At 39.5% G+C, this 25265-nt stretch overlaps 1 protein-coding gene across 3 annotated transcripts in view; it reads right to left on the bottom strand.

The window, feature by feature from the left end:
- KHDRBS2 (KH RNA binding domain containing, signal transduction associated 2) overlaps window positions 1-25265 on the bottom strand; it is a 624118-nt gene that overhangs the window by 201323 nt on the left and 397530 nt on the right. For all 3 annotated transcript variants that reach the window (XR_004645211.1, XR_004645212.1, XM_034766247.1), the window contains one exon: window positions 24459-24654. Coding sequence is in view for 1 of the 3 variants with exons in the window: in XM_034766247.1 (XP_034622138.1) it covers window positions 24459-24654 (196 nt within the window). In the remaining 2 variants the exon portion in view is untranslated. The remainder of the gene's footprint in view (window positions 1-24458; window positions 24655-25265) is intronic.

The raw sequence follows: 25265 nt of genomic DNA, 5'->3' as shown, positions 1-25265 counted from the left end.
TTTCTTGAAGAAGTCACTCTCTGAAATGCCATGTATTATTTGAATTTAATTAATGCCAGAAACCCTCATTTAAACTTCAAATAAAACTATGCAAACAAATTGGATGTATATATTGCCTTGATGAGGCTCATAGCCTCTTGGCTCCCTTTGTGCTGACTACACTGAAAAACAAAAACAAACCATATACAAAATACATATGAAATGGCATTGATCTTTCATTTGTTCTTTGTTGCATCCCATCCTCAATCAGCAGCCTCTATGTTGTCCATTTAAAATATACTTTTTCAGGGCACAGATCTTGTCTTCAAATTTGTCTGTAAAACACACTAGGTGCTACATAAATAACATATTATAACATTAATATAGCTCCTAGTGGGTTTCATAGGTGGGCAACAGAAAGGAAGATGAAGATTCTTTGGTATTTTTTTCTCTTTCAGTTTAAATTCCTTGCAAGCAGTTTCTGTAGTTTCTCCTATATATTATGCCGAAAAGAGTCTCTCCTATGTGTTATGCTGAAAAGAGCAGAAGTATCTTTCTTATTCTACTCTCATTCAGTGTCAAAGATGCCTTCAAACCACAACCTATGTACATTGCACTGGGATTCACAAGCGACTCCTGTATCCAAAAGACTTCATCTCTCAAAGCTTAGATATAATGCACCAAGACTAAATGAGCTACAAAAGTCACTAAGGCCTGGTCCACACTAACCCCTCACTTCGGACTAAGGTACGCAAACCATATACAAAATACAAACAAACGTTACGTTATTAACGTAGCTGAATTCGAAGTACCTTAGTCCGAACTTACCGCGGGTCCAGACGCGGCAGGCAGGCTCCCCTGTCGATGCCGCGTACTCCTCTCACTGAGCTGGAGTACCGGCGTCGACGGCAAGCACTTCCGGGATCGATCCCAGAAGATCGATCGCTTACATCTGGACCAGGAAGTAAGTATAGATGTACCCTAACTCTAATTAGGATGACAGGTGAAAAATTCTAAGGGAGGAGGACAGATGAGGTGAAACAAAAGGTCAGTGAGATGGAGAATGTAGTATCCTGGCATGACAAAATTCTTCTTACTAATAAACAAATGGCTTTTCGGTATAGTCAACAATACTGAACATAAATCCAGGTCAAGTATCTCAAGATCATCAGCACCCCAGAGAAGACAGAAAGTTGAGTGAATCAGCAGCGTTTATACAGTAAGTGACTTTTGGATTTAATGGGTGTTGAGAGAACCAAAGTTTACACTTTTATTTTTACTGCCAGAACGTTTTAGTGAATAAATAGTCCTGTGGCAGTAGTGACTCTTCTCTCCATTTTAGTTTCACATTGGAAACCTGGCTTTAAATATGCCAAACATGCTTCTTTGGTTTCTCTTGTGCATTTTCTCTATATGGATCATAAATACATGCTGCTCATTATCCATATTTGAGGTTATTTACCCAACAAGGTAAGTCTGTGCACTTAGTCTAAATACACTATAAAACATAATCAACAGGGTTTTCTTAGATAGCCTTCAGAAGAAGCACTGGCATGCAGAAGTACTTGAGTGACTGTAGAAAGCTTTGAGGAAATTTGTGAGTAGAGAGACCTGGATATGCAAGCCTGGTGGCTGAGCTTTGTGACTTTGTCCTCACCCACAACCACTTCAGATTTGGGGACAACTTATACCTTCAAGTCAGTGGCACTGCTATGGGTACCCGCATGGCCCCACAGTATGCCAACATTTTTATGGCTGACTTAGAACAACGCTTCCTCAGCTCTCGTCCCCTAGTGCCCCTCCTCTACTTGCGCTACATTGATGACATCTTCATCATATGGACCCACGGAAAGGAGGCCCTTGAAGAATTCCACCTGGACTTCAACAATTTCCACCCCACCATCAACCTCAGCCTGGACCAGTCCACACAAGAGATCCACTTCCTGGACACTACAGTACAAATAAGTGATGGTCACATAAACACCACCCTATACCGGAAACCTACTGACCGCTATACATACCTACATGCCTCCAGCTTCCATCCAAGACACATCATACGATCCATTGTCTACAGCCAAGCCCTAAGATACAACCGAATTTGCTCCAACCCCTCAGACAGAGACAAACACCTACAAGATCTTTATCAAGCATTCGTAAAACTACAATACCCACCTGGGGAAGTGAGGAAACAGATTGACAGAGCAAGATGGGTACCCAGAAATCACCTACTACAGGACAGGCCCAAAAAGGACAATAACAGAACACCACTGGCCATCACATACAGCCCCCAGCTAAAACCTCTCCAGCGCATTATCCACGACCTACAACCTATCCTGGAAAATGATCCCTCACTCTCACAGACCTTGGGAGGCAGGCCAGTCCTTGCTTACAGACAACCCCCCAACCTGAAGCAAATACTCACCAGCAACTACACACCACACCACAGAAACACCAACCCAGGAATCTATCCCTGTAGCAAACCTCGTTGCCTACTCTGTCCCCATATCTACTCTGGCAACAGCATCAGAGGACCCAACCACATCAGCCACACCATCAGGGGCTCATTCACCTGCACATCCACTAATGTCATATATGCCATCATGTGCCAGCAATGCCCCTCTGCCATGTACATTGGCCAAACCGGACAGTCCCTCCGCAAAAGAATAAATGGACACAAATCGGACATCAGGAATGGTAACATACACAAGCCAGTAAGTGAACACTTCAATCTCCCTGGTCATTCTATCACAGATTTAAAAGTCACTGTCATTGAACAAAAAAACTTCAGGAACAGACTTCAAAGAGAAACAGCAGAACTAAAATTCATTTGCAAATTCAACACCATTAATCTGGGCTTGAATAGGGATTAGGAGTGGCTGGCTCACTACAGAAGCAGCTTTTCCTCTCCTGGAATTGACACCTCCTCATCTATTATTGGGAGTGGACTACATCCACCCTGATTGAATTGGCCTTGTCAACACTGATTCTCCACTTGTGAAGTAACTCCCTGCTCTCCATGTGTCAGTATATAATGCCTGCATCTGTAGCTTTCACTCTATGCATCCGAAGAAGTGAGGTTTTTACTCACGAAAGCTTATGCCCAAATAAATCTGTTAGTCTTTAAGGTGCCACCAGACTCTTTGTTGTTTTTCTGGATATGCATTTATTGCACACACAACTGGTTATATATCTTATTACCTATTTGGCAATGAAATAATAGACTAAAATATTCAGTGACAATGGCCTATTAGATTATCTAGTTCAATGAGATATTTTTCCTATTGTAAAATTATTTGTGATTTCGCTGAGGAGTACTACACAAAAGCTGAATAATATATGTTACAACCTGCCCCCGGTCCCACCCCGGATGAACTCTGAGTCTGTTGGGAGTGGACTCAGTCAGTAGAGCCCACATGCTTCTAGGCCCCCTGGATCTGGGTAGTGGTTGATCACTGTTCCTAGCTTTGGGTCTCCCAGGCACATTGCCAGATACAGACATCATGTCTGACCTTCTTCTTGGACAGTTGGACCAAAACCAGTGCCTCAGTCGTCCCAAGTTTCTCAGGTATGCTTCCTGGGAGTTCCACCTTGCTGAGGGCACTCTGAGCTTCTTAATTTACCCCTTTGGGGCAATGTGCCAGGCAAACAAAGAATACAGGCTTAACAAGGGAATTTTTAACCACAGGCCCTTTACTCTTTAACAGCACTAGAACAATACAGATCTTTGAAAAATAAAAGACAGTCCTGAATGGACATCCCTTCAAGACTCTTTAGCTGGGTCTTCTTGCATGTGGGGATGCTTGCCCTTCTTTTGCAGAGTCCCCCCCCCAAATACAGTCTCTGACCCTCTTTTCCCCTGTATCCAGACTGAAAAATTCCAGTCCCTTCCCCCCAGTCCAACTTCCATATAGAGATGGGTCGGTCAGAGATTGAGAGACATTTGTTTATGGCCATGGACTATTCTATACCAGCTTTTCAGACACGTGTTTCAATTATGTGTCAAGTCCCACTATAAAATGTATTGCAACCTCCATTGTGATGTAGAACATATAGCAGGAAGGTTACAATACAAAGTGGAGCCCTTGAAAAGAAACGGTATTCAGAAAACAAAATGGAGTTCACAATTTGACACTGACATACCCTCAATAGGTCACAGTATATAATACAAATGGATCAACAGTCTAATAAAAAAGTAGTTAATTCACAATATAATTCACTGAAAGACTAATGAAAAGTCTGCTCTTATTTCTAGATTATTAACCTCTACCAATTTTAACAGCAGCCACCATTATTTTAAAAGACAGAGAATAACCTAGTTGAATATGGAACGTGCTAAAGGACAGTGGCACTCCACTCACAGTCTGAGTCGTCAAGAACCTGGTGACTTATTACTATTGTACTCTATGCCTCAGTCATTGACACACTGGTCCACAAGCAGCCCCTCCCTTCCCGTCTCCAAAACTCCTGATCTCCTTGGTTTTGTGACACTCTGCACCACATGCAATACAGAAACTCAAGTGCCAATACCAGAAAACAAAGGTTGAAACAGACAGATTGAAACTCAAAGAATTTCCCCAAGGCTACGTTAAGGCTGTATTATAGGCAAAGAGAAGCTTCCTCTGAGCCTCCACAGAAGAAGCTAAATCCCACCCGAAGGAGTTATCCCATGGTGGTAAACTGCTTCATTAACCATGATTGCCCAGTTCATAGCAGATCGCAGTCTATGAGTATCTACCATCCTATTTAACTGCAAAGGCTTCTAAAATGTCATGGACCTGTTCCACTTATACTTGCCAACAAACTATCCAGCCTGCATCCCTAGAATTAAGTACATTTAATTCCCAAGAAATACTGGACACCATGAAGAATATTCAATCCAAGATCTGTGAATCTGACTGCTGCGTTTCCTGGCAGATGAAAGAGTCATGAACAACTAGTGCCACTCATTACTAAAATAACCAATGCCTTATTCATTGAAGGAATATTTCCTTCCTCCTTCAAAGACATAATAATTTAAATAGCACTGAAGAAACCTACCTTGGATATATTAGTTCTAGCCAAATACCACCCAATATCAAACCTTCAGTACCCGAGCAAGCTTACAGATAGCCTAGTCAGTGGCCAACTACAGTCACATCAAACCAAAACAAATACGCTAGACTCAGTTCAATCTCTGTCGTCTCTCAGCTGGACTGCAACAAAGCAATATACCTGGGCACTAATTCATCAAATCTTAGAAAACTCCAACTAGTGCGGAACATGCCTCCTCAGCAATACAGACCATTGTGAGCTCACCAAATCTGTCCTTCTCTCTCTAGACTGGCTTCAAGGTCTTGGTCCTTATCTTCAAGGTACTCAATGGCCTAAAAGATCACCTGAAGTTCTCAGATGAGAACAGTAGTAACAACTTCATTTCTTAGGCACAGTGGAACTTTCTATCATAAGAGTAAAGCTTGTCTGTGCAGGAGACAACTGGGAGCCAGTCCCAGATTGTAGAATAAGCTGCCACAGGAAACCATCACAAACCTCACCATATTCTACCTAAATTGAAAGTGCACTTCTTCATCCTTTCTTTCTCTAATATGAACATATAGCAGTGTATAGGAATTAAGAATAAAACCTATACAAACAAAACACCACACAGCCCATACAATTTTCCCTCTGGGGAAAGGATAACAGAAAGAATGAACCACATGTGTCAGATGTTAGTCTAATTGTTTAAAGTATTACAGGAAGGAGCTCAGATACTACAGGGATGATGGCATTATAAGAATCTCTATACAGCAGAATAGAGATAAGATAGGCTGTTACTTAGATTGTAAACTCTTTAGGATGGGGGAGTCTTTTTGTTCTGTGTTTGTACAGCACCTAGCACAATGGGATCCTGGTCTATGACTAGGGTTTCTAGGTGCTATGGTAATAATAATAATAATAATAGTTCACAGTGTAATCACTGAAGAGGAAGAAAGCTCTTTTGGTCTTCCCTGGGTAAATGATGATTTGGGTAGGATGTTGAAAAGTGTCTAAATGTTTTAGGAGCACAGTCCCATTTACTTTCAGTGTGGTCAACCTTCAAAGAGCTCCTATATATTACACAGAAACAGGTTAATTCTTACAATATATCGGATTATTACTCATACACACAAAGCATGACATGTGAAATCACATCATCTTATTATTGAGCCAAGAAATTATTGTCACATCCAGACATGATCATCATTGTAAGGCTGAGTCAGTTAGCTATATAGGTTCACTTTATAACTTCTAGAATTGATAGAATATTATGTCATTACATTAATGCAGCACATGCTTCTGCATAAGTAAAGCACAAGGGCAACTTATATGGTGAATGACATGCTTTGAAATAATCTCTACATTCACGTTCTGATCAACAAGCCTCTTTCCTGAAAGCTGTATGATGTGATTTCCCCTTCTTCTCCCCGTAATGAATATAACTCCTGAGTGTTTGACCTCTTCAAGCTGGTTCCACAAGTCTTGGTGTTTACATTTATTTACAATTGAACCTCTTCAAGGACTGTAAAGGATAAACAGTTGTAATCTTATGAGTTAGTTTGAACTTTGGCTTGCTTTAGACGTATTTCTCTTGTTAATTTAAATCCTAGAAACATTATATCAATTAGTATAGATCAATTACAGCTGCATTGCATTAATATATAGGCAATAAAATATTTCTCAGTAGCAGATATCAGTTGTCTCATTTGTCTCACTGGAAGGGCACTTGCCCACACTAACAAGATCACTTAAGATAATAGGGCCAAACTTGCAAGTTAAGGAAGTACCTGGATCCTGGGGGGAACTCTCTCTGGGACAGGTTGAAAAATTAGTGTGAAGTTTACATCTTATGTTCCAGAGACATTTTGGGTACATCTAAACAGCAATTAAACACCCGCAACTGGCCCAGGTCAGCTGACTCGAGCACGCAGGGCTTGGGCTGTGAGGCTGTAAAATTGCTGTGTAGATGGTTGGGCTCAGGCTTGGCCCTGAAATTTGGGATTCTGTGAGGGGGCAGGGTCCCAGAGCCCAGGCTCCAGCTGTGACAGATTTCTGTTACCAATCTGCCTGAGGCATCAGGTGATCAGGCTGAGACTGCAGGATCATTAGGGGAGGAGATGAAGGAGCACACCAAGGGTCTAAGTTTTAAAGCTTTATTAATAAAATGACAGTGGTGAGTGCGGGGGCTCCCCATGTCACTCAAAGGAAGGAAGAAAGCGTTAGTGACCGTTCCCTAACCCACTTTCATACTCACGCACGCAAAACCCAAGGCTGGCCAAGCTTGGGTGTAACTTAAGAAGAAGAGGGGGAAAGGTGGACGAGAGTTCTATCCTGTGCACAGGTGGTCCAGGGTCTTCTGTTGATCTCCAAGTTACTTTAGCTCCCAGGAGGGTTTTAAGTCCTGCGGTCTCTTGGGGGCATCTCGTTCACAGACCTCTGTCCCCCATTTTCTTTGTACCAGTCCAAACTGGCCTTCTGTGGCTTCCTCAGCTTTCCCAAAACACACCGGCTTCAGGGACGTGAAAACGGTTGTTTGGGATGCAAAAACAGTTGTTTTCCCCCTTGCTGGCCTTCACTGTCTCCCTAGTTTTCGCAGCTCCTGTAGGTCTATTCAGCTGAAGCCTCCTTTCTCACTGCTGGTTGGGGTTGGAATCCAGGCCCCCTTCTGTCTTGGCAGGCAGCTGAGACTCAGTTTTGTGCTGTGGCCTTGGGCTGGAGTCAGTGTCTTATCTCTGCTGGACCTAGCTGGAGTGTCGAGTTAACCCATTCCTGTCTCCCTCTTCCTCCCCGTTCGGCCTCTCACAACCTGCAAAGGAATATTTCACTCCACACTCACACCTTTAACCCTTCCCAAAATGCCTTGCAATGCCTACAACAGCGTTAGCAACATACAATGCCGATCTGCCTCCCCACGGGACCCCTGAGGGAGGAGGCCATTGGGTTGTGACACAGACCGAGCCGAAACATCTGCACAGCAATTTTTAGCCTCACAGCTCAAGCCCCGCAAGCCTGACTCAGCTGAACAGGGCTAGCTACAACCATGCTGCAGATCTTTTATTCCAGTGGAGATGTACCCTCTGTGCACAGAACAAGCTGCTGCACATTGGCCCCCTAGGTCTCTATCATATATTTGGAAAGGGCACTGTGATGTGGTACCTAACCCACACAGGAATAGAAGGGGTTAATCATGCCCTGCCCCAGAAGGAGCAATGGCCAAGCAGGTCAGAAAGGCAGCATGAAGCACAGCCAATCAGGGAGGAGTTGCAGGAAGCAACCAATTCAGGCCTTGCAGGCTCAGATAAAAGGGAGCTGACGGTAGAGGTTGAGTAGGGGCAGTTGCTGCTGGGAGCCCAGTGGGTAAGGACTGCGCCATTAGAAGGCTGAGAGAACTAAGCACCTTGAACAGAGCAGCTGCTAGCAGGGATCAGGGGAGTGAGAGGGAGCTCCTGGCTGGCAGCTCAGACTGAGCAGCTGAGTACTTTGAGGTAAGGGTGAAGAAGGTGCTAGGGCCATGAGGAAGTGGCCCAGAGAAATATAGCAGCATTGAAGGAGATTACAGAGGAGCAGCAGGAGGCTGCTATTTAAAGGGTCCCGGGCTGGTGGGGCCTGGAGTGGTGGGTGGGCCTGGGTCCCCCCACTTGCCACTGGGGAAGTGTCTGGACTGTTGGACAGAGATTACCTCCACACACACACCCCTCCCCCGAAGACACAGATAATGACCTAGCCAGAGGGCTGAGTTGCAAAGAGGATACTGTGGTTCCGGAAGCTGAGAGAGGAGCCGTAGGCAGGAGTAAAGACAGAGTGCTAGTTTCCAGACCATGGACGTGGGCATAGCAATATCTAAGAGGAAATCTCAATCCATGGTTCTCCTGATTCTTTCATAAATATACACAATCTGTTGTATTCACTTTTCGTTTTTCATCGAGGGCTTGGAATCTGCCCCACCATTCTCAGCTGCCAAAGGATTTTGAGTCTTTTGTAGGAAGGAATCAGAGACTACATTATGTTTTGGGCTGTGTTGCGAGAGGCCCAACCAAAGGGCATGTCTGGAGCCCAGGCTTGACCCAGCCCAGCAGAGTAATTTTCTTTGAAAATGTAATTTGCTTACCTAGAAGTGTAGCTGTTCACACTCAGGTCTCCGCCTCATTTTTCAAAGTACTGCTCTAGCTCTACAACGCTGTGTTCATGGATTTTCACCTCATTAAATTGCTTGTACCTCTAAATCCCTGCTCAGACGATGGAATATAGACACAAGCAACATACCAACTGTAAACACATAATGTGTTGAATATCTAGGTCTATACCTCTATATTATTTCTGTATCTGAACGTACAGCCCTACAGGGATAATGAGTGGTGGGCAACTTATACATTGTCTGATCTTATGTGTCCTGTGAGATTTCAGCAGTTTTTAAATATTTTTCTAAATTTTATTTGTCTCTTCTATGCTTTCTTTCCTTACCCAAAGTTTTTGATTACTGAAGCTACTGCCCTGTTATTTGCTAATGCATTTGATGTTATCTTGAAAATCCATTTTGGGTATTTTTCACTCCATGCATCTGATGAAGTGGGTTTTAGCCCATGAAAGCTTATGCTCAAATAAATTTGTTAGTCGCTAAGGTGCCATAAGGACTCCTTGTTGTTTTTGCTGATACAGACTAACACAGCTACCCCTCTGAAACCTTTTTGAGTATGAAAATCATGAAGAAGTTATGTAATTCTGTGCTTGTATCAGGCATCCTAAAATATAGTAAGCATAATAGAGAAGACACTTGGTTAACAAAGATATCCACAATTTTTTCATTCTCATTTTAGAAGGACAAATAAGTCAGTATAATACAAGAAGAAAAGAAAAATTCCTGTAGCAACGCTTTCAATCTAACATTAAGTTTAACCAGAACTTTTAGTAAATCAAGACCATTCACCAAAAAACAAAATAATTATATGTCAGAATGCATCACTTTGAAGAGAAGGAAAATACTTGAGCAAGAATTAAAGCTATGCTCCTGCCAAAGATAATTTTCGGGTTTCTAACTACACCCACTTAACATCTAATTGATTTAATATAAAGCATTCATCCACTCTCACAGTGGTAACAAGGACACATTGTGTGAAAGAACATCATGTTACCAAATACACACATCAAGACCTTCCCCCGCTAGAGGAAGGAGTTAAGGAACATGTCAACAAAGTAGGGAAGTTATTACACACAATGACTCATTTTAGTCCTTGTTAGTTACTTTTATTCCACAGAATTTACGTTAAGCAGTTACTGGGATAGTGTTAAGTATTCTGGCTGTTTATCTCTGATGCCGGAATATATATGAGTTATGATCAAAAAAGAATGAATTTTGATAATTAGGAAATGGAGGCTTCAGTTCCTTAGCCACAATATTTTTTTTTCAGAACACCACAGATTAATTGCTCACCTCTGTGGCTGGGCTGAGATCTGGGAGAAACAGCAGCTTGATACCTTTAAAATCTATTTATTTCTAAGCAGTATTTTGTCTCAATCCCTCTGATCAGAAATAGTTATGATGGTACTTCCTACTTGGTAATTTTTATGAGCTTTCCTCCTAAGACTGTGGTAGGCTTTTCCAAGTAGATAGAATCTTCTTTTATATCTAGATTTAGAATTTTTATCACAACATTTTCTATTAAAACAGGGGTAAAATTTGGAGGAAAAAAACCCTATGTAACTTTGGAGCACAAGGCTATGCCTACCTATATTGCCCAACAGTTTTGAGCATGGGGGTGTACAGAGCAGTGAACATCAAAGTGCTGAACTTTAACTCCCATGTGTGGATGCTGCAGGTGCGGACCAAAAGGTTCCAAGTTCACATTAATGTAGTCTTGTTTGAAGAGGAGTACATTAACACGAACTAGGAACCTTTTAATTTGTGCCCACAGGATCCACATGCAGGAGTTACAGTCCAGCACGTTGGTACACACTGCTGTTCACACCCACATAGCCCGAAATGAAGTACATATGTCCTACGTCCCATGTTCAATACTGACTTGGGCACTTAGAAGCCTAGATTCCTTTGAAATTCAGTGAGACATAGTCTCTTAAATGCCCAAGTCACTTTTGTGCCCAGTGTGGACTCTGAGGTTGCAAATTAAAAGGTTCCTAGTTTGAATTAATGTAAACCTCTTCAAACAAGACTACATTAATATGAACTAGGAACCTTTCAGTTTGCACCTGCAATGTCCACACAGGATTTACAGCATAGCATTTTAATGTACCCCGCTATTCACACCCTCATAGTTTGAACTGCTGGGCAGTGTAGACACAGCCTTAAGCTCCTAAATTACATAGACTTTCCCCCAAAAAATTTACCTCTATTTTTATAGAAAGTTTTGTGACAAAAATTTTATATTTAGATGTACAAAGATCCTAAGTCCCATAACCAGTACTGACTCAGGGAATTAGGAGCCTATGTCTCACTGAAAGTCAACGGAATTTGGCCTTCTAAGTCCCCAAGTCACTTTTAAATTGGGATTTAGGAGCCTAAATTACTTAGGTGCTTTTGAAAATTTTACTCTAGGTCTGGATCACTTTTCCTCTGGAGAGTAGAATACTTACTTTGTGGATTTCAGTTGACTTTCTATATATTTAACTGATAGCCTAGAACTATGCTGTCCTTTATTAGTAAAGACTTTGATGATGTATTTGTTTTACATCCACAATGTAAACTGGATCTCCTGGATTAGCTCCTTCAACTCGGTCTGACATTATCTGTCTGTTTCCTACAAATGGCTCACTGTGACTGGATCCAGATCTTTAGGAATCATGTAATGACTGATTATGTTTTACTTAAATTGGGATTTGTGTTGCTTTTGTAATCCATTTTATTAATTACATTCATTGTATGAAATATATGAAAATTTAATACATTTTATGTTTAAGATCTACATTAACAAGATTTTACATAAAATGCTGTTTCTAAGGAATGATTTTAGCCACACTCCCATAGCTTACAATTTGTAAACGTGCTTTAGATAGAAAGGAAATAATTAATTTGAACTTTATTCACAAGACACACACCAATTATTTGTAATGGCAATTTAAAATCCTTGACATTTGGCCAATTCCTCCCTGGTACGACTCCATTTAATTGAATGTGAAGTGAGATGAATATAGACCACCATGTTTCTTTGAACACATATACCTATATCCAAAATAAGCCAGGTGCTGTACAGACACATAAAAAGATAAAATTGTTTGTGCCAAAGCTCTTAATTTTTTTTTAGAAAACAGAGATATATACAAAGGGTGCAGGGGGGATATATAAAACAAAAAAGCAAAATATTGCATGCTGGCTGTTTGCTCTGTTTTGTATTAAATACTAATTTATGGTTTTATGACAAGTATGAGGGATGGTTGGGGGTGTGTGTGTTGGACTGCGAGATTTGTGTTGATTTGTGTGGGTGTGAATAAGACATGTATGCTGTGGTGAGGATTATTGTATATTTGGGGTTACTGTGTGTGCTGGTTGTCTTGATTTGTGTGTGGGTTGTTCTTGGGGAGTTTGTATTTAATTATATGTATTGAATCAACCTTTGAAGAACTGTGGCAGCTGGGCCAAGTAATCTGCCATCTGTGCATATGCCCTCATATCACTGAGTCATTAGGTCCAATGAAATTTTTGCACGCAAATAAGCTGTAGATTGAAGGTGGTGATTGGTTTCATTACCTCTGATATTACCATAATCTAAGACAATTGGCATAGTTAGATACATATTTTACTGTTTTATTGTGTATGTACATATAAATATATTGTGTGCATGCGCGCGCGCACACACACACAGACAAACACACTTGATCCCTTATTGACCCTCTCGCAAACCTTTTCCAGTTGGCTAATTTCTTATAGGCACCACAATAGAAATGATTCAAGAGGAATCTGAATGGGGAACTAGTAGTGGTTTTACAGACCAATTCTGGAAAGGTGTTACTTGTGCAGAAGGTGGCATAGAAGAAAGTGCAAAAGACTGTTGAGCAGAAATAGACTAACTGTGAAATGGTTGCGGTCTGTAATCCTCCCTCCCCAGGATTGGTAGATTGAGATGCAGCATCAGGTTTTCAGACACACTTTGTTTTAATTATTTTTTCCACATAAATAATCTGAGGCTGTGATTTTGGGGGTTTAACCTGCATTGAAGCCTGGGCCCTTTAGTCTCCCATACTTTGTCTAGACCACACAATAATAATTTCAGTTGGGCATCCTTTTGCCTTACATTAGGACTTCTGATTTCAAAGAACCTAGATACATTTGAACTATATACAGGATGTAAATTATTGGGTTACTATCATTATTATCTTCCTAAAGTCTAGTTTTCTGATAAACTACCAGTGGCTGTCTTCTAATCAGATAGGCAGACTCTGCCATATTACAGCTGTATTGTTATGTGATTAGTTGTATGTAATCTTATTACATGTACTCAGAAATACTGTTTTTCAGACTACCATATTAATATTCCATTTTAGAGTCTTTATTTTCCAGTTTTCTCTAGTCACCATACTAAATCAAAACAACATTATAAACTTTTATAGACACTTAAAACTTTGCAAATATATTGGGGTCTGCAAATAATTTTAACCACCTACATATGCAATTAACAAAAATGCATCATTTTGAGAATGTTTTATATTGAGTATATATTATTATCATACATGTGGGCAGCAGATTTGACCAGATGTTAATTAATATCAACACATTGTAACACAATTGGTACAAAAGAGAAGATGACTTTGATTTCTAAATATTTTCCTTTTCTTTAAATCCATCATTCTCCCATCACAGCCCCAGTCCTACATTATCTAGCATTTGAGTGGGCAGCTGCACCCTCATGGAGTCCCAGTGAAGTCAATGGGGCTTTATGTATGTGTAGCAATCCAACTGTGCCCACACAGCACAGGACTGGGCTCTAACAATTTATTTTCAATATATGCAGTTGACTTATATGATCTAAAATATATTTGTCTCTTTTACAGAGACATAAGCTTCAGAAGTATAATACCCTATTCTTATAGGTGTTCAGTGATGTTTCCAAAAATACAAGGAAGAAAACTAGGCAGAGCCACATTAAACTGAAGACCATAAGGAACAAATTAAATAAAAGTTTAAAAGAATTTTTTTTTTAGAAAAAACGCAGTCATCCATTAAATAAGTTTCTTAATTACTTATAACGCTATCACAATTCTGATTTATAAATGTCGACATAAGTGAACAAATGTATATATTTACCAAAAATAATGGTCCCATAGTTGATCTCTAAGAAAAATGTCTTCAGTATACCTCTTTCTCCCACCCCCTGTACAGCAAGCAGGAGGCTCTGAAGTAGAAGAGGATGTATTCATTCAGAATTAAAGTGGCTTTAATTCAGTTTAGTTTAATTCACTTCCAAAGTAAATTAAGATAAACCAAATTAAATCCACTTTAAGTATGAATTACAGTATCTACACAGAGACTTAATGCAGTTTAATTACTCCACTTCAAATTCACACCTTTAGTAAATTCAGGTTAATTTTACTGGATGTCCCTGTGTAGGCAAGTCCTAAAACACAAGGATCAGAGACTAGAGAGTTTAAAGGAGTGATAATTTGATATGGAACCTTCCACTTCAAGGCAGCTGTGTTCTCAGTCGCCTATGGTTAAATCATTAACATTTGACAGTCATTTGGTGAGAATTAGCTGATTTCCTAATGGACAAATGTTCTCATCACAGACCCTTATTGGCCATTCTAGAAGAGTTCAAGGACTGAATGAATGCAAAGATTAAAGATTGCCACTGAAGAACATTATTGGGAAAATAGGTCCAATGCTATGACTGATGAATGTCCTCACCTCTTATTTATTTCAGCATTCAGTACTTTGCGGGATTGGGCCCAGACATTAGTAATAATGAAATGAAATTATTTTTGCTGTACCTCTTCTGGGGGATATAGAGAAAACTGTTTTCCAGGGAGGTCAGTATGGCACTATTCATCTGACTACATTCACTTACAAAAGTAACAGAATTATCATCAAAATGTTATGTATTTTAAATATTAGCCATGTCTCAGCAATAGCAGCCAAAGTGATGGTAGAATCTACTGAAATACTGGACAACCATCTTCTCATCAGGTGAAAGAAATTCTGTGTGGAGGAATTTTTCCTCTTCAATCTTCCTCTTTATTGCCTCAGAGCCATTACCCTGAATCTTCCTCTTTTACTGATTACTCATGTCGCTAAGAGGCCTTCAGGTCAAATCTGAGGTGCTAAGTTTTATAACAAGATCAATTTTCACAACATTTTTACTGCAATTCTAAAAGATACACTAAATCTGCAGCCCTTGTAAAATATAACAGCTCAGATTATTTTAGAAATGAATATACTTGAGAACCATATGAAACTAGTTATCTGGCATTGGGTTTATAACATTTCCCGGAATAACACAAATACTTTAACACAAGCAACAAAGATTGATAGAACTATGGAAGTTAAAGCTTAAAAAGACCCACCACATCATCCAATCCTTCTCCCTGCAAACGCAGAATTGTTCTCTCCTGAACATTTTTCTAGTGGTTTGCAGTCTAGTTTTAAAAGCCCCAAGTGATGGGACTTCTACCATTCTCTTTCAAAGTTATCATTATATTTATCCTAAATTCTCAGTCTGAATTTCATCCCATTACTCCTGTCTAAAATATGCAATACTAGTGCTACTTTATACAATTGAGTAAAATTAGATAGTACCAGCAAAAGTAGGTAGCTTTCTAAAGTGTTGGTAACATGGGATATATGCAAAATATTAGGAGCTGAGCTCATTAATCATTTAGCAAGATTCTCACCCTTCATAGGGCCTCTGTCAACTACCATTGAATGGTTCCGTTTGAAAAACAGATTTTTTTTGTATCCACCTGCAGCTATGCTCAGTTTAACAGTGTGCTGAATCACAGGCCTACGTTTCAATTAAAAAGGCAGGTGGGGCTTGAAATTAAAATAATCTGTTTCAAACCATCAAGCCTAATCACAGGGGAATGGCAGGGCAGCTTAACCATTTAAGTTTAAAGAACAGCAAGAACTCTTAACTCCCTCCGTACCTGAGCATATGGGACATGCATAATCAAGGTTATCTAACCTAGTTTAATCAAGCAGTTGTTCTTTCTCTCTATTTGTAAAGGACCAAGCACTTTCAGTATCCTCAGAAAATGACAACATGCATCAATATCATTGGTACAAGGATGATACACAGAAAATATAAATAACTGCCAAAAAGCTGAAAAGGAGAGCCAATAATGTTGTCTTGATGAACCCTTTTATTCCTTTAAAAACATTTTGTCTCCAACACTTTACATTTCTACTTTTTTCCATACAGAGACAGACACTATAACCCTGAACCTGCAAGCATACCCCCGTGCCCATATAATACCTCATTAACTTCAGTGGGGCTCCAGCAGGCATAAGGGTCTTCCCAAATGGATTAGCTGGCAGGATCAGAGCATACATATGACATAGATAAGACAGACAGGTATGTATACATCTATGTCAATATATATGGATGTATTCTGAAATCTTGACCCATGTAAGCATTGTTATGTATGTGTGTGTTTGGGGGAGAGGTGGTGTGTGTGGGTGAAAATTCAGACAATATTAGATTTTTCAGCTTGTTTTGTACGCCAGAAATTTTTTTAGCATACTGTAAGCACAGAGAATGGGATTTCTGCACCCATAGTAGTAACATACTATACCCATCTTTCTAAGTGCAAGGTTATCTTTTAAATGCAACTGAAACCCACAGCTGCAAATGAATTACATACACTCAGGGAGAAAAGTGACTACAGAAAAAATGCTATACTCATCAGGCCTTTTATTGGACCAAATATTCTTTCCTCTCTTTTGATTAGCCTGAGTGATCATTACGTTCATTTTTAGAGGCAATGGGCTAAAAGGCCTGTCAGCACTTTCTTTCATCAAACAATGAAGTAAATGTGCATTCTGTAACACCTTTGCCTTCAATATATACTGGTAATTGGTTAAAATGGGGTTTGTTCCATAAGAAGCTTTTCCAAAGTTGCTAGATGACAACAAATCATGAACAAAACTCAGTGCCAAAGATATATGATCCATAAATGATAAAGACTGTAAAAGGAAACAACCTTCTATGTTTAAAACATCCACTTCTTCTTACATAGTCCATATGTAACAACAGTCCATAAATGCTCTAATTCAATAGGTTTCCTGAACTATAATTTATGTTGTATTAGTGTAGTGTTAATCTGCAGTAAATATTATTCATAAGTAAACATAACACAGAGCAGTAAGACCCCATTAACTATATGTGTAAGGAAGAACTGTGTGTGCTTATATAATCAGCAATGTGGTTGTATTATATACTAGAACCTCCCTTAAACTGCAATTTAATGAACTGCAAACCTGCCCCTGAACATGGACATTTGGTTTGCAGTTCACTGAAGCACACACTAGCAAGATTCTGTTGATGTGGTGGTATCAGGATTGGGGTGGGTGATGTCAAGCTTTAATGATGGGCCTAGTCACTTCTCTGGCTCTCTATAATGACCTGGGGTTGCCTAACTGTCTGATGATGCTGGTACTCACTAATCTGTGAGCATCCATAGTCTGCAAGCATCAGCAATCTACACTGGGTTTCCTTCATTATTGCAGATTAATGAGGTTCTACTGTGTGTGTCTGTGTCCTTTTTGGTCTCATTAACCTGGATAACCCTTAAGTTCTTATAGTCCAAAATTATGTTAACATTTTTTAGTGCCTCTGCATGATCTAGAACCAGATGAAAAATTTCAAAATGTTGTAAGAAACACTATTTGTGTGATTTTTTCATCCCTACTGAAATCACGTACAAATGGAACTTTCCAAAGAAAGCCTGTTCACAATAGCCTTACAATTTTATTTCTTGAATAAAGTTCAGATAAAGTTTGAAATGAACATCCTCATTTCTGGACCATCGAAGCTTTTGCAAGTAACCCTATCATAAAAAGCAGAAAACTGGCTTGAGACAAAGTCGTGATAGTGTTTTGCCAATTAGTGCCAAAAAAACAGACTATTTACTATCTGGCAAATTGCTAAGTGATCGGTTGTTTGACAACTAATGGACACTGGAAAACTATTTTTTTTCATAACACTCTTATTAGCTAGTTGGATTGCGTTTGGTCAACAAATGGTATATTATGTTATATAGATGTATAGTATGTGTGTTTTTATACAGGACTAAGTGAAGGCCAAATATTCTATTCAGAGCTGCCCTTCATATAGAGCTATATACAAGAATATGAATATTTATTAGGCTGTTGCTGTATTAGCATTATTAGCCCTATAAGGCTGTATCAGCATTTTCTTTTAAATTATGTCTGGCAGGGGAAAAAATGAAATCCTTGAGCTAGAAATTTGGCATCTAATGTCTCAGTCAGGAAGGGTATTCATTTTGAAAAACATGGGTGGAAATAGTTAGGATTTCACTTTTAAAAATATTTTTGAGTTCTTGTGGCAGGGATGTAGACATAAGACTATTATATAATTTTGTGACTGAAGTACAAATAATCATTAGTCTCAAACGAAGAAGTTCACTGAACAAGGTCTATTTTAAAAAGGATGTTAAGGCTGTGACAAATTCATGAAGGTGAAGATTCAGGTATCTGTACTCAAATTAATTGACACCTTATTCCATGAGCAGTCCCATGGACTTGTATTGTTAGTATATGGGCTTGCTTGTTAGCCTGGGACAGAATTTTGGGTTTGACTTTTGATACTCTATTATCCTTATTATGTGTGAACAAAGATCAAAGACACAGTGTATTACATCTGCCCACAAGCAGGTGGGGTGAAATGAGATAAGGAATAGAGCTAAAATGTTACTGGGTATGGTGGGAGTATACCCAGTAACACTTTAGCTGGAAGGCTGCCTGACTCCTCTCTCAAACGCAGGTCAAGCAACCAGTTAGGAGGGGCAAGGGGAGATGGAGAGGAAGGTATATGGAACACGAAAAGCCAAAGAAAACTCTGGCCTTGGCCAGAACACAACATCACTCCTTACCCCTCCCCACAAAAGAGGTGGTACCAAGACCCCAGACTGATGATCCTCCAAAACAAAATATGACCATAAGTTGTAAGTAACCAGGGACATTCATTGTAGGTATACTTGGGCGCACTAAGAAGGAGGGGGGTATAGAGAATGGGAACACTGGGAAAAGGCTCTGTGGTGTCAGAGCTATGGCTTGCTTGAAATTAACCCCAATAAACATTGCATAGCCGGCACTTTGGACTTCTGGTCTTCTACTTTCTGTCTGCATGAGAAGAACCACAGGAGGGGCAAAGGGAAAGCTCCTAACAGGCATTATTCTGTGTGGTAAGGAATTTGGAATCTCAACCCAAACCAGGACATTACACAGTTAAGTATGAAACCTCTAATACTGCAGGTACTTAGACATTGATGGCTCACTGCTGTACATTTCCTTTTTTTCTTAATTCTATTTTTATGTTTGTTTGTTTGTTTGAAATAAATCTATCTGTTACATCTGTTAGCCAAATTCTTCTTTCAGTGACACTGGTGTGAGTATAACTAACAAAAGAATTTAGCTTGATCTCTTTACCTCCATGAAACTATCATTCATAATGTTCTTCTAAAGTCCAACATATAGTCTTCCCGATAATATAATCATCACACTATTTATTGCTATTACAGTAAAAATACAATTTGATTTTTTAAGTCACAGCAGATATTAGTCGAACATAGCTTAGCTCTGTAAGTGCTTTGGGCATAATAGCTAATCAATCATATTTAATCAATATGGTAGTCAGTCATGCAGATTCCCTTGTCTAAAATTTCAGTTTATTCAGGTAATCTTTGGTCTCAGTAAATTTTTCATCATTTTTAACAGCCAGAATGGACACAGAAACAAATGGACTATGAAAATGATAGTCTACAATTTGTAAAATTAATTCATATTTGTATATCATTGTGTTCAATCTTTTTCATTCTTTTAAATGTATTTGACTTTAAAAATATTTCTCCTCAACTGATCCCACTTCCCATCAAAATCCATAGGGAATGTTGCAATTTATTTCAAAAGTAGGCAAGATCAGGCATCAATATCTCCATTTAATGCATCAGTTAAGGCACTGAGTTGGATACACATGTTTAATGAAGTAAAGGTCTTTACACTCAGTTTCTATCCACACTCTAGGTTGTGGCAAATACAATGATTTCAAAACCATAAAGGCTTTAGTTTAAATATTAAGCAAAAGCCTCCACAAGCAAAGTTTGGGAATCATAGTCACATAAGAATATTAGCTGTTCTTTTCAAATAAAGTTAAAAGGTGACAATGTGTCTCCTATTGTTAGGCTATTCATTGCTTGTGCTGCTAGTGAATAAACAGTAGTATATTTGTTCCAGTTTGTTTGAAAACTATTGAAATACATAATTAACCATTAAAGCCTAGAGTAAACAGTTGAATGTGACATTTGCTTTCTTTCATTTTAAATAGCTTGAAATGTGCATCACAGTGGAAGAACAGCATGACATTAAAAGCACAATCTATCTCATTCTCTGTGATTCTTTTTAGGGACTTTCTGAAAAGCATTGTTTTGCACTCATTCCAAAAGATAAACAAGCTATATCTTTTGTAGTTATCAAGAGATATGTTTACTTAGTTCTAAAGATAAAAGGAAAGAAAAAATATTGACACCTAGGACATGTCTGCACCAGATGAAGTTCAACTAGGTGATCATGCTAAAGAATAAATTGCTTTCAACCATTTGTTGGGTGTGCGGAAAGAGCCTTACACGAGACATATTTATTGTTTGGACAAGAGAACATTTTACAGGGGAATCTGATGTGCTACCATCTGATCTTTAATTAGAGTGGAAACTTGGTAGAGTAAATTAATTTTGTGCTTTCATTTCAGCTGAAATGGTGCATTAAGGACATGATCCAACATACACTGAAGTTAGTGGAAAGATTTCCACTGGCTTCAATGGGCACTGGATCTGCTCCGACATATTGCGGATTCCTCCCTGTTTAGTCCAAGAGTGGAAATTCAAATCAAACTTGGATATATTAAGATAAATTTAAGCCATGGATTTATTTAGCTTTGAAACTGAAATTGGCCAATGCTGCTAGCTTTGGGGAGGGGCGGGGGGAGGGAGGAGTAATGAAGCAGGTCTAATCCCATTCTAGATTTCAGTCAGAAATTGATCATAGTTCTTCACAAAACAAAAGGAAGAACAACCAGCATCTGCTGAGAGAAGGACAACTAAGACCACAGCTCCTACATGGCTTCTGAGTCAGGGGAGGTAAAAGGCAGCTCCACAGCCAAATGCCTTTCACAATGTGACCTGAAGCCAACTATGAGTAACCTCCAAAAGTCTCACCTTAGTTTTTAAATATTGTAAGATTATTAATTTTACCACTATATTTCAGGCAGATGATAAAAACTGAAGTTTCAACCAAGCAATCTTAACTGTCTTAATGAAAAAATGACAGGAATACAATCCTCTCTCACAGGCTTCATCAGTAAAGGTGATGCTGAACAACTGAAGTACTCTAAGAGCTCATTTTATTTTGCCATCTCCTACAGGGTCACACTAAGAGAAATGTTGTAAGAGGTTGGGACAGAGTGCTGGACAACAGCAGCTGATTTGGCACTCTGATCACGGCAACGTAAATGAATTGCCCCATGCATACCTGAATATGGGAACTATGACAAACTGATAGATTGAAGATGGAAGACCTCTGTCAGGATAATGCTGTGTTCTATGGCAAAGTACCATAGCTAGATGACCTCTTGACACAATGATAGCAATCTGTCCTCACCTCTAGCTCCCTCCCCCCTTGGCTGTTCAGGTAGAAGACTGCCACCATATTGTCTGATGTGGCCAGGATTGTCTGACTGCAAATGTCCAGAAGAAAGGCCACACATACCTTGTGTACAACCCTGAGTTCTAGAACATTGGTTTTCAAAGCCATCTGAATTATAGACCCTAAGACTTGCTCTATGAGATTGCTTATATTGGCCACCCACCTGAAGGTGGAGGCCTCTGTGATTATGGTCCTTGAGGATGAATTGGAACTGTGTGGGTCTCTTTTTGCACACATTGCTTTGGTCCTTCCACCAGTCCAGTGACTGAAAGACTTCCAGAAGGAGACGCACCATCTTATCCAGGTGGTGTTTGCCTGTGGAGTAGACCAACGACAGACAGACCTGAAGCTGCTGTAAGTGGAGCCTTGCCTGTGGGCTGATGAACTTGCAAGCTGCCATAAGACCCAGTGTCATGAGTCAGAATCGTGCTTGCATCAGAGGGCATGGCTATCTGTCATATCCAACAATGACATCATGGCATCTCCTGTGTTCTTGTGGCTGTATAGTCTGATCTGCGAGGAGAAAGGTCATGAACAGATGTCACACAAGCTACACTGTCACTTCACCATTTGCCCATTGTCACAGGACTTTCTTATTTAATGATGCATGAATGCCTGTGTGTGCAGATTTTTAAATGCGAAGACCATTGCTCAGATGCAATTTCACACTCCCAGTTGCTGCAGTTGAAGACAAGTGGCAAAAAAGGTCGCAACAATTGGCAACTTCATTAGCTGCAGTGGATAGCCTTTGATGTCTGCTGTGCCTTGCCAAGCCGTACGCATTTCACAATATGTTGTTGCAGTGCCTTTCTTGCCCTTCAACCTAGAGGTCTCTATCACCCTGTTGGCCAAAGTACACTTAGTATGCTGGGGAAAGACATTTCCCCTCACAGTTACCTTCTAACTGGTTAGCCCACCAGTCAAAGCGGTGTCCTGAGGTGTGGCTGCTGACACAAATAAGCAGCTACTTGGAGCCAGAAGTGAGAGCTGGATGGAAAGGGAGGACCAGTGAAAGTACTACTCAAAGAGTGCAATTGTTCTGACTTGGTACTACCTCTCTTTGTAGACCCCATATGCTGCCCTTTATATCCTCACCGGAATGCACAAGAAGAAGATGGGCACATGCACTGCCCTATTAGATACTGCAGACTAGAAAATTCTCCAATATGTGCACTGGATGTTCTCTCACCAACTGTGGAATATGTATATTTACGATCACACAAAGAACTGATCCTCATTTCTCACTTGTAATCAGTATCATAGTCTTCCACCTTGACTGAAGGGGCTGTGGCTTATCTGGACTCTAAAAATGCATGAGATACTGGTAAACTGTTTTGTCACTGAATATCTTTTACCACATTTCCATCCTCTGATTTCAGAGATTTTCTAATTTCTAAATTGTATATAAACTATTTTCTCATTGATTCACCTACTGATAGTTCTATATCATGACTACTGGATGGGGAGGGAATGTTCATATTACATTTTTAATTACTGTAGTTTAAAAAAGTCAGACATTATATTTGATAATACTTTCCCTCTATTTGAATGTTTGTTGTTATGGTGATAGCTTCAGGAGGTAACATTAACAAGGATCATTTGAAAGACCTTATGTTTACGACATAATTATTTTCAATACCTTATTAAATATGTTTTATTGCCTCAGTTTTCCTGATGATTGTTTGAATTTGCATTTGTCCTCCTTGTACCCATGATACTCTTAATTTTGAATACAAATAGAGAAAACAATAAACTATAACATGAAATAACAGTAATCCAAAGCATAAAAAGTATACACAAAATTCACTATTTTTTTCCACAAAGGCACAGTCTTCTATTTTTTAAGAACTAACCTACAATAAGTATTCTCTTTTATATGCTTTTTTGAATAAATATATTGCTCTTTTCTTAGGCACCTACCTTTCTTGTGTTATTTCAAAAGCCCACTTTGAAAGTTTAGGATTTTTTAGAATTATAAAAACTAGACCAGATATGTTTTCAACTGGATTTCTTTTTTATATTTCTGGAAATCAGCACACATATTTAGAGTGCTTTATGCATGCTATAACAATCACCACACATTTTAAAAACACCTTTTGTCAAGAATTCCTAAGTGTTTTATATACGTAACATCCTATAAGGGGGTAGAAGCAGCTTAACTAGACAAGTGAATGCATGTTTCTCATAACACAAATTAAGTGCTTAGACAACACTGAATATCAGTCTTCACAACACATGAGGCCAGTCTTTTAGAAAATAGTGATGAAATAACTTTGTGTGCTTTTCCCCATCTCCATTCATTTATATTAAACTTTTGCAAAGACATACGCACATGAAAATATAAAGATAATTGGGATAACTCAGCCTATTCCTACCCATAGCTGATACTTGTAAAATTAAAAGATACCATCAAATGATTCCAGTCACTTAAATCACAGTTTTTCATGCATAGTGTATAACTACCAGTGAAGGATATGTGGTACAGAGTAGGCATTTATTGGACCTACCCAGTGTCCTCAAATATAGAGGTACCTGCAAGTTGCCAAAGCAGTTTGGCTCATATCAATGATCAAAACATATAGTTACTTACATATTCTTCATAGGCCTCATGTGCTGGAGGAGGGGGTGGTCTGTAGCCTGGAACTGCTGGAGTTCCCCTTGTTCGAGGGGTCGGAACGCCCCTCGCTATAGGAGGAACTGGGAGTGCTCCACGTGTCACTGGTGTCCCTCTAGGTGTTTGGGCACCTCGCCCAGGTGGGGGAGGAGGAATCGCACCCCCACGTCCTCTAAGAGAAACAAAGATATGTACTTGAGGTGAGGACATAATTGTTATCCAATTTTAAAAGCTCTTATTCTCTTATCACAGTTTAACATACCTCAAGTTTTTAGCAACACCTGAGAGTTACACTACTAAGAGCTTTTAGGATACATTTGAAAATGGCTCAAAAAGGAATATGTCAGTAGGTTTCATGAAAAGGTAATAGGTTGCACAGACCTAATAACTTTTGAACCTGATTCCCTTCTTGCATACTCTGGTGCAAATCAGAAGTAATTTCATTCCATAGTGCTATGCATCCGAAGAAGGGAGGTTTTTACTCACAAAAGCTTATGCTCAAATAAATCTGTTAGTCTTTAAGGTGCCACCAGACTCCTTGTTGTTTTTATTCCATAGTGGAGTTGCAGTGATGTAAAAATAGTGTGAGGGAAGAATGAGGCCTTTCACTTGCAGATCTCAAAGCACTTTACAGTGGTGGGCCATAATTATGATGCTCATTTTACTGCTGGGAAACTTGGCAAACAGAGGTTTAACCCACATTGGGTATGTCTACATTTCAATTTCATTTCAGTTAGGACTCAAGTCAGTCGACCCTGGGTTAGAGAACCCAGGGCTTGAGCA

This window comes from Trachemys scripta, chromosome 3 (genome assembly GCF_013100865.1).
Source record: "Trachemys scripta elegans isolate TJP31775 chromosome 3, CAS_Tse_1.0, whole genome shotgun sequence".
Classification (NCBI taxonomy): Eukaryota; Metazoa; Chordata; order Testudines; family Emydidae; genus Trachemys; species Trachemys scripta.
Note: the sequence above shows the minus strand (reverse complement) of the source record. Positions and strands in the feature narration are given on the sequence as shown.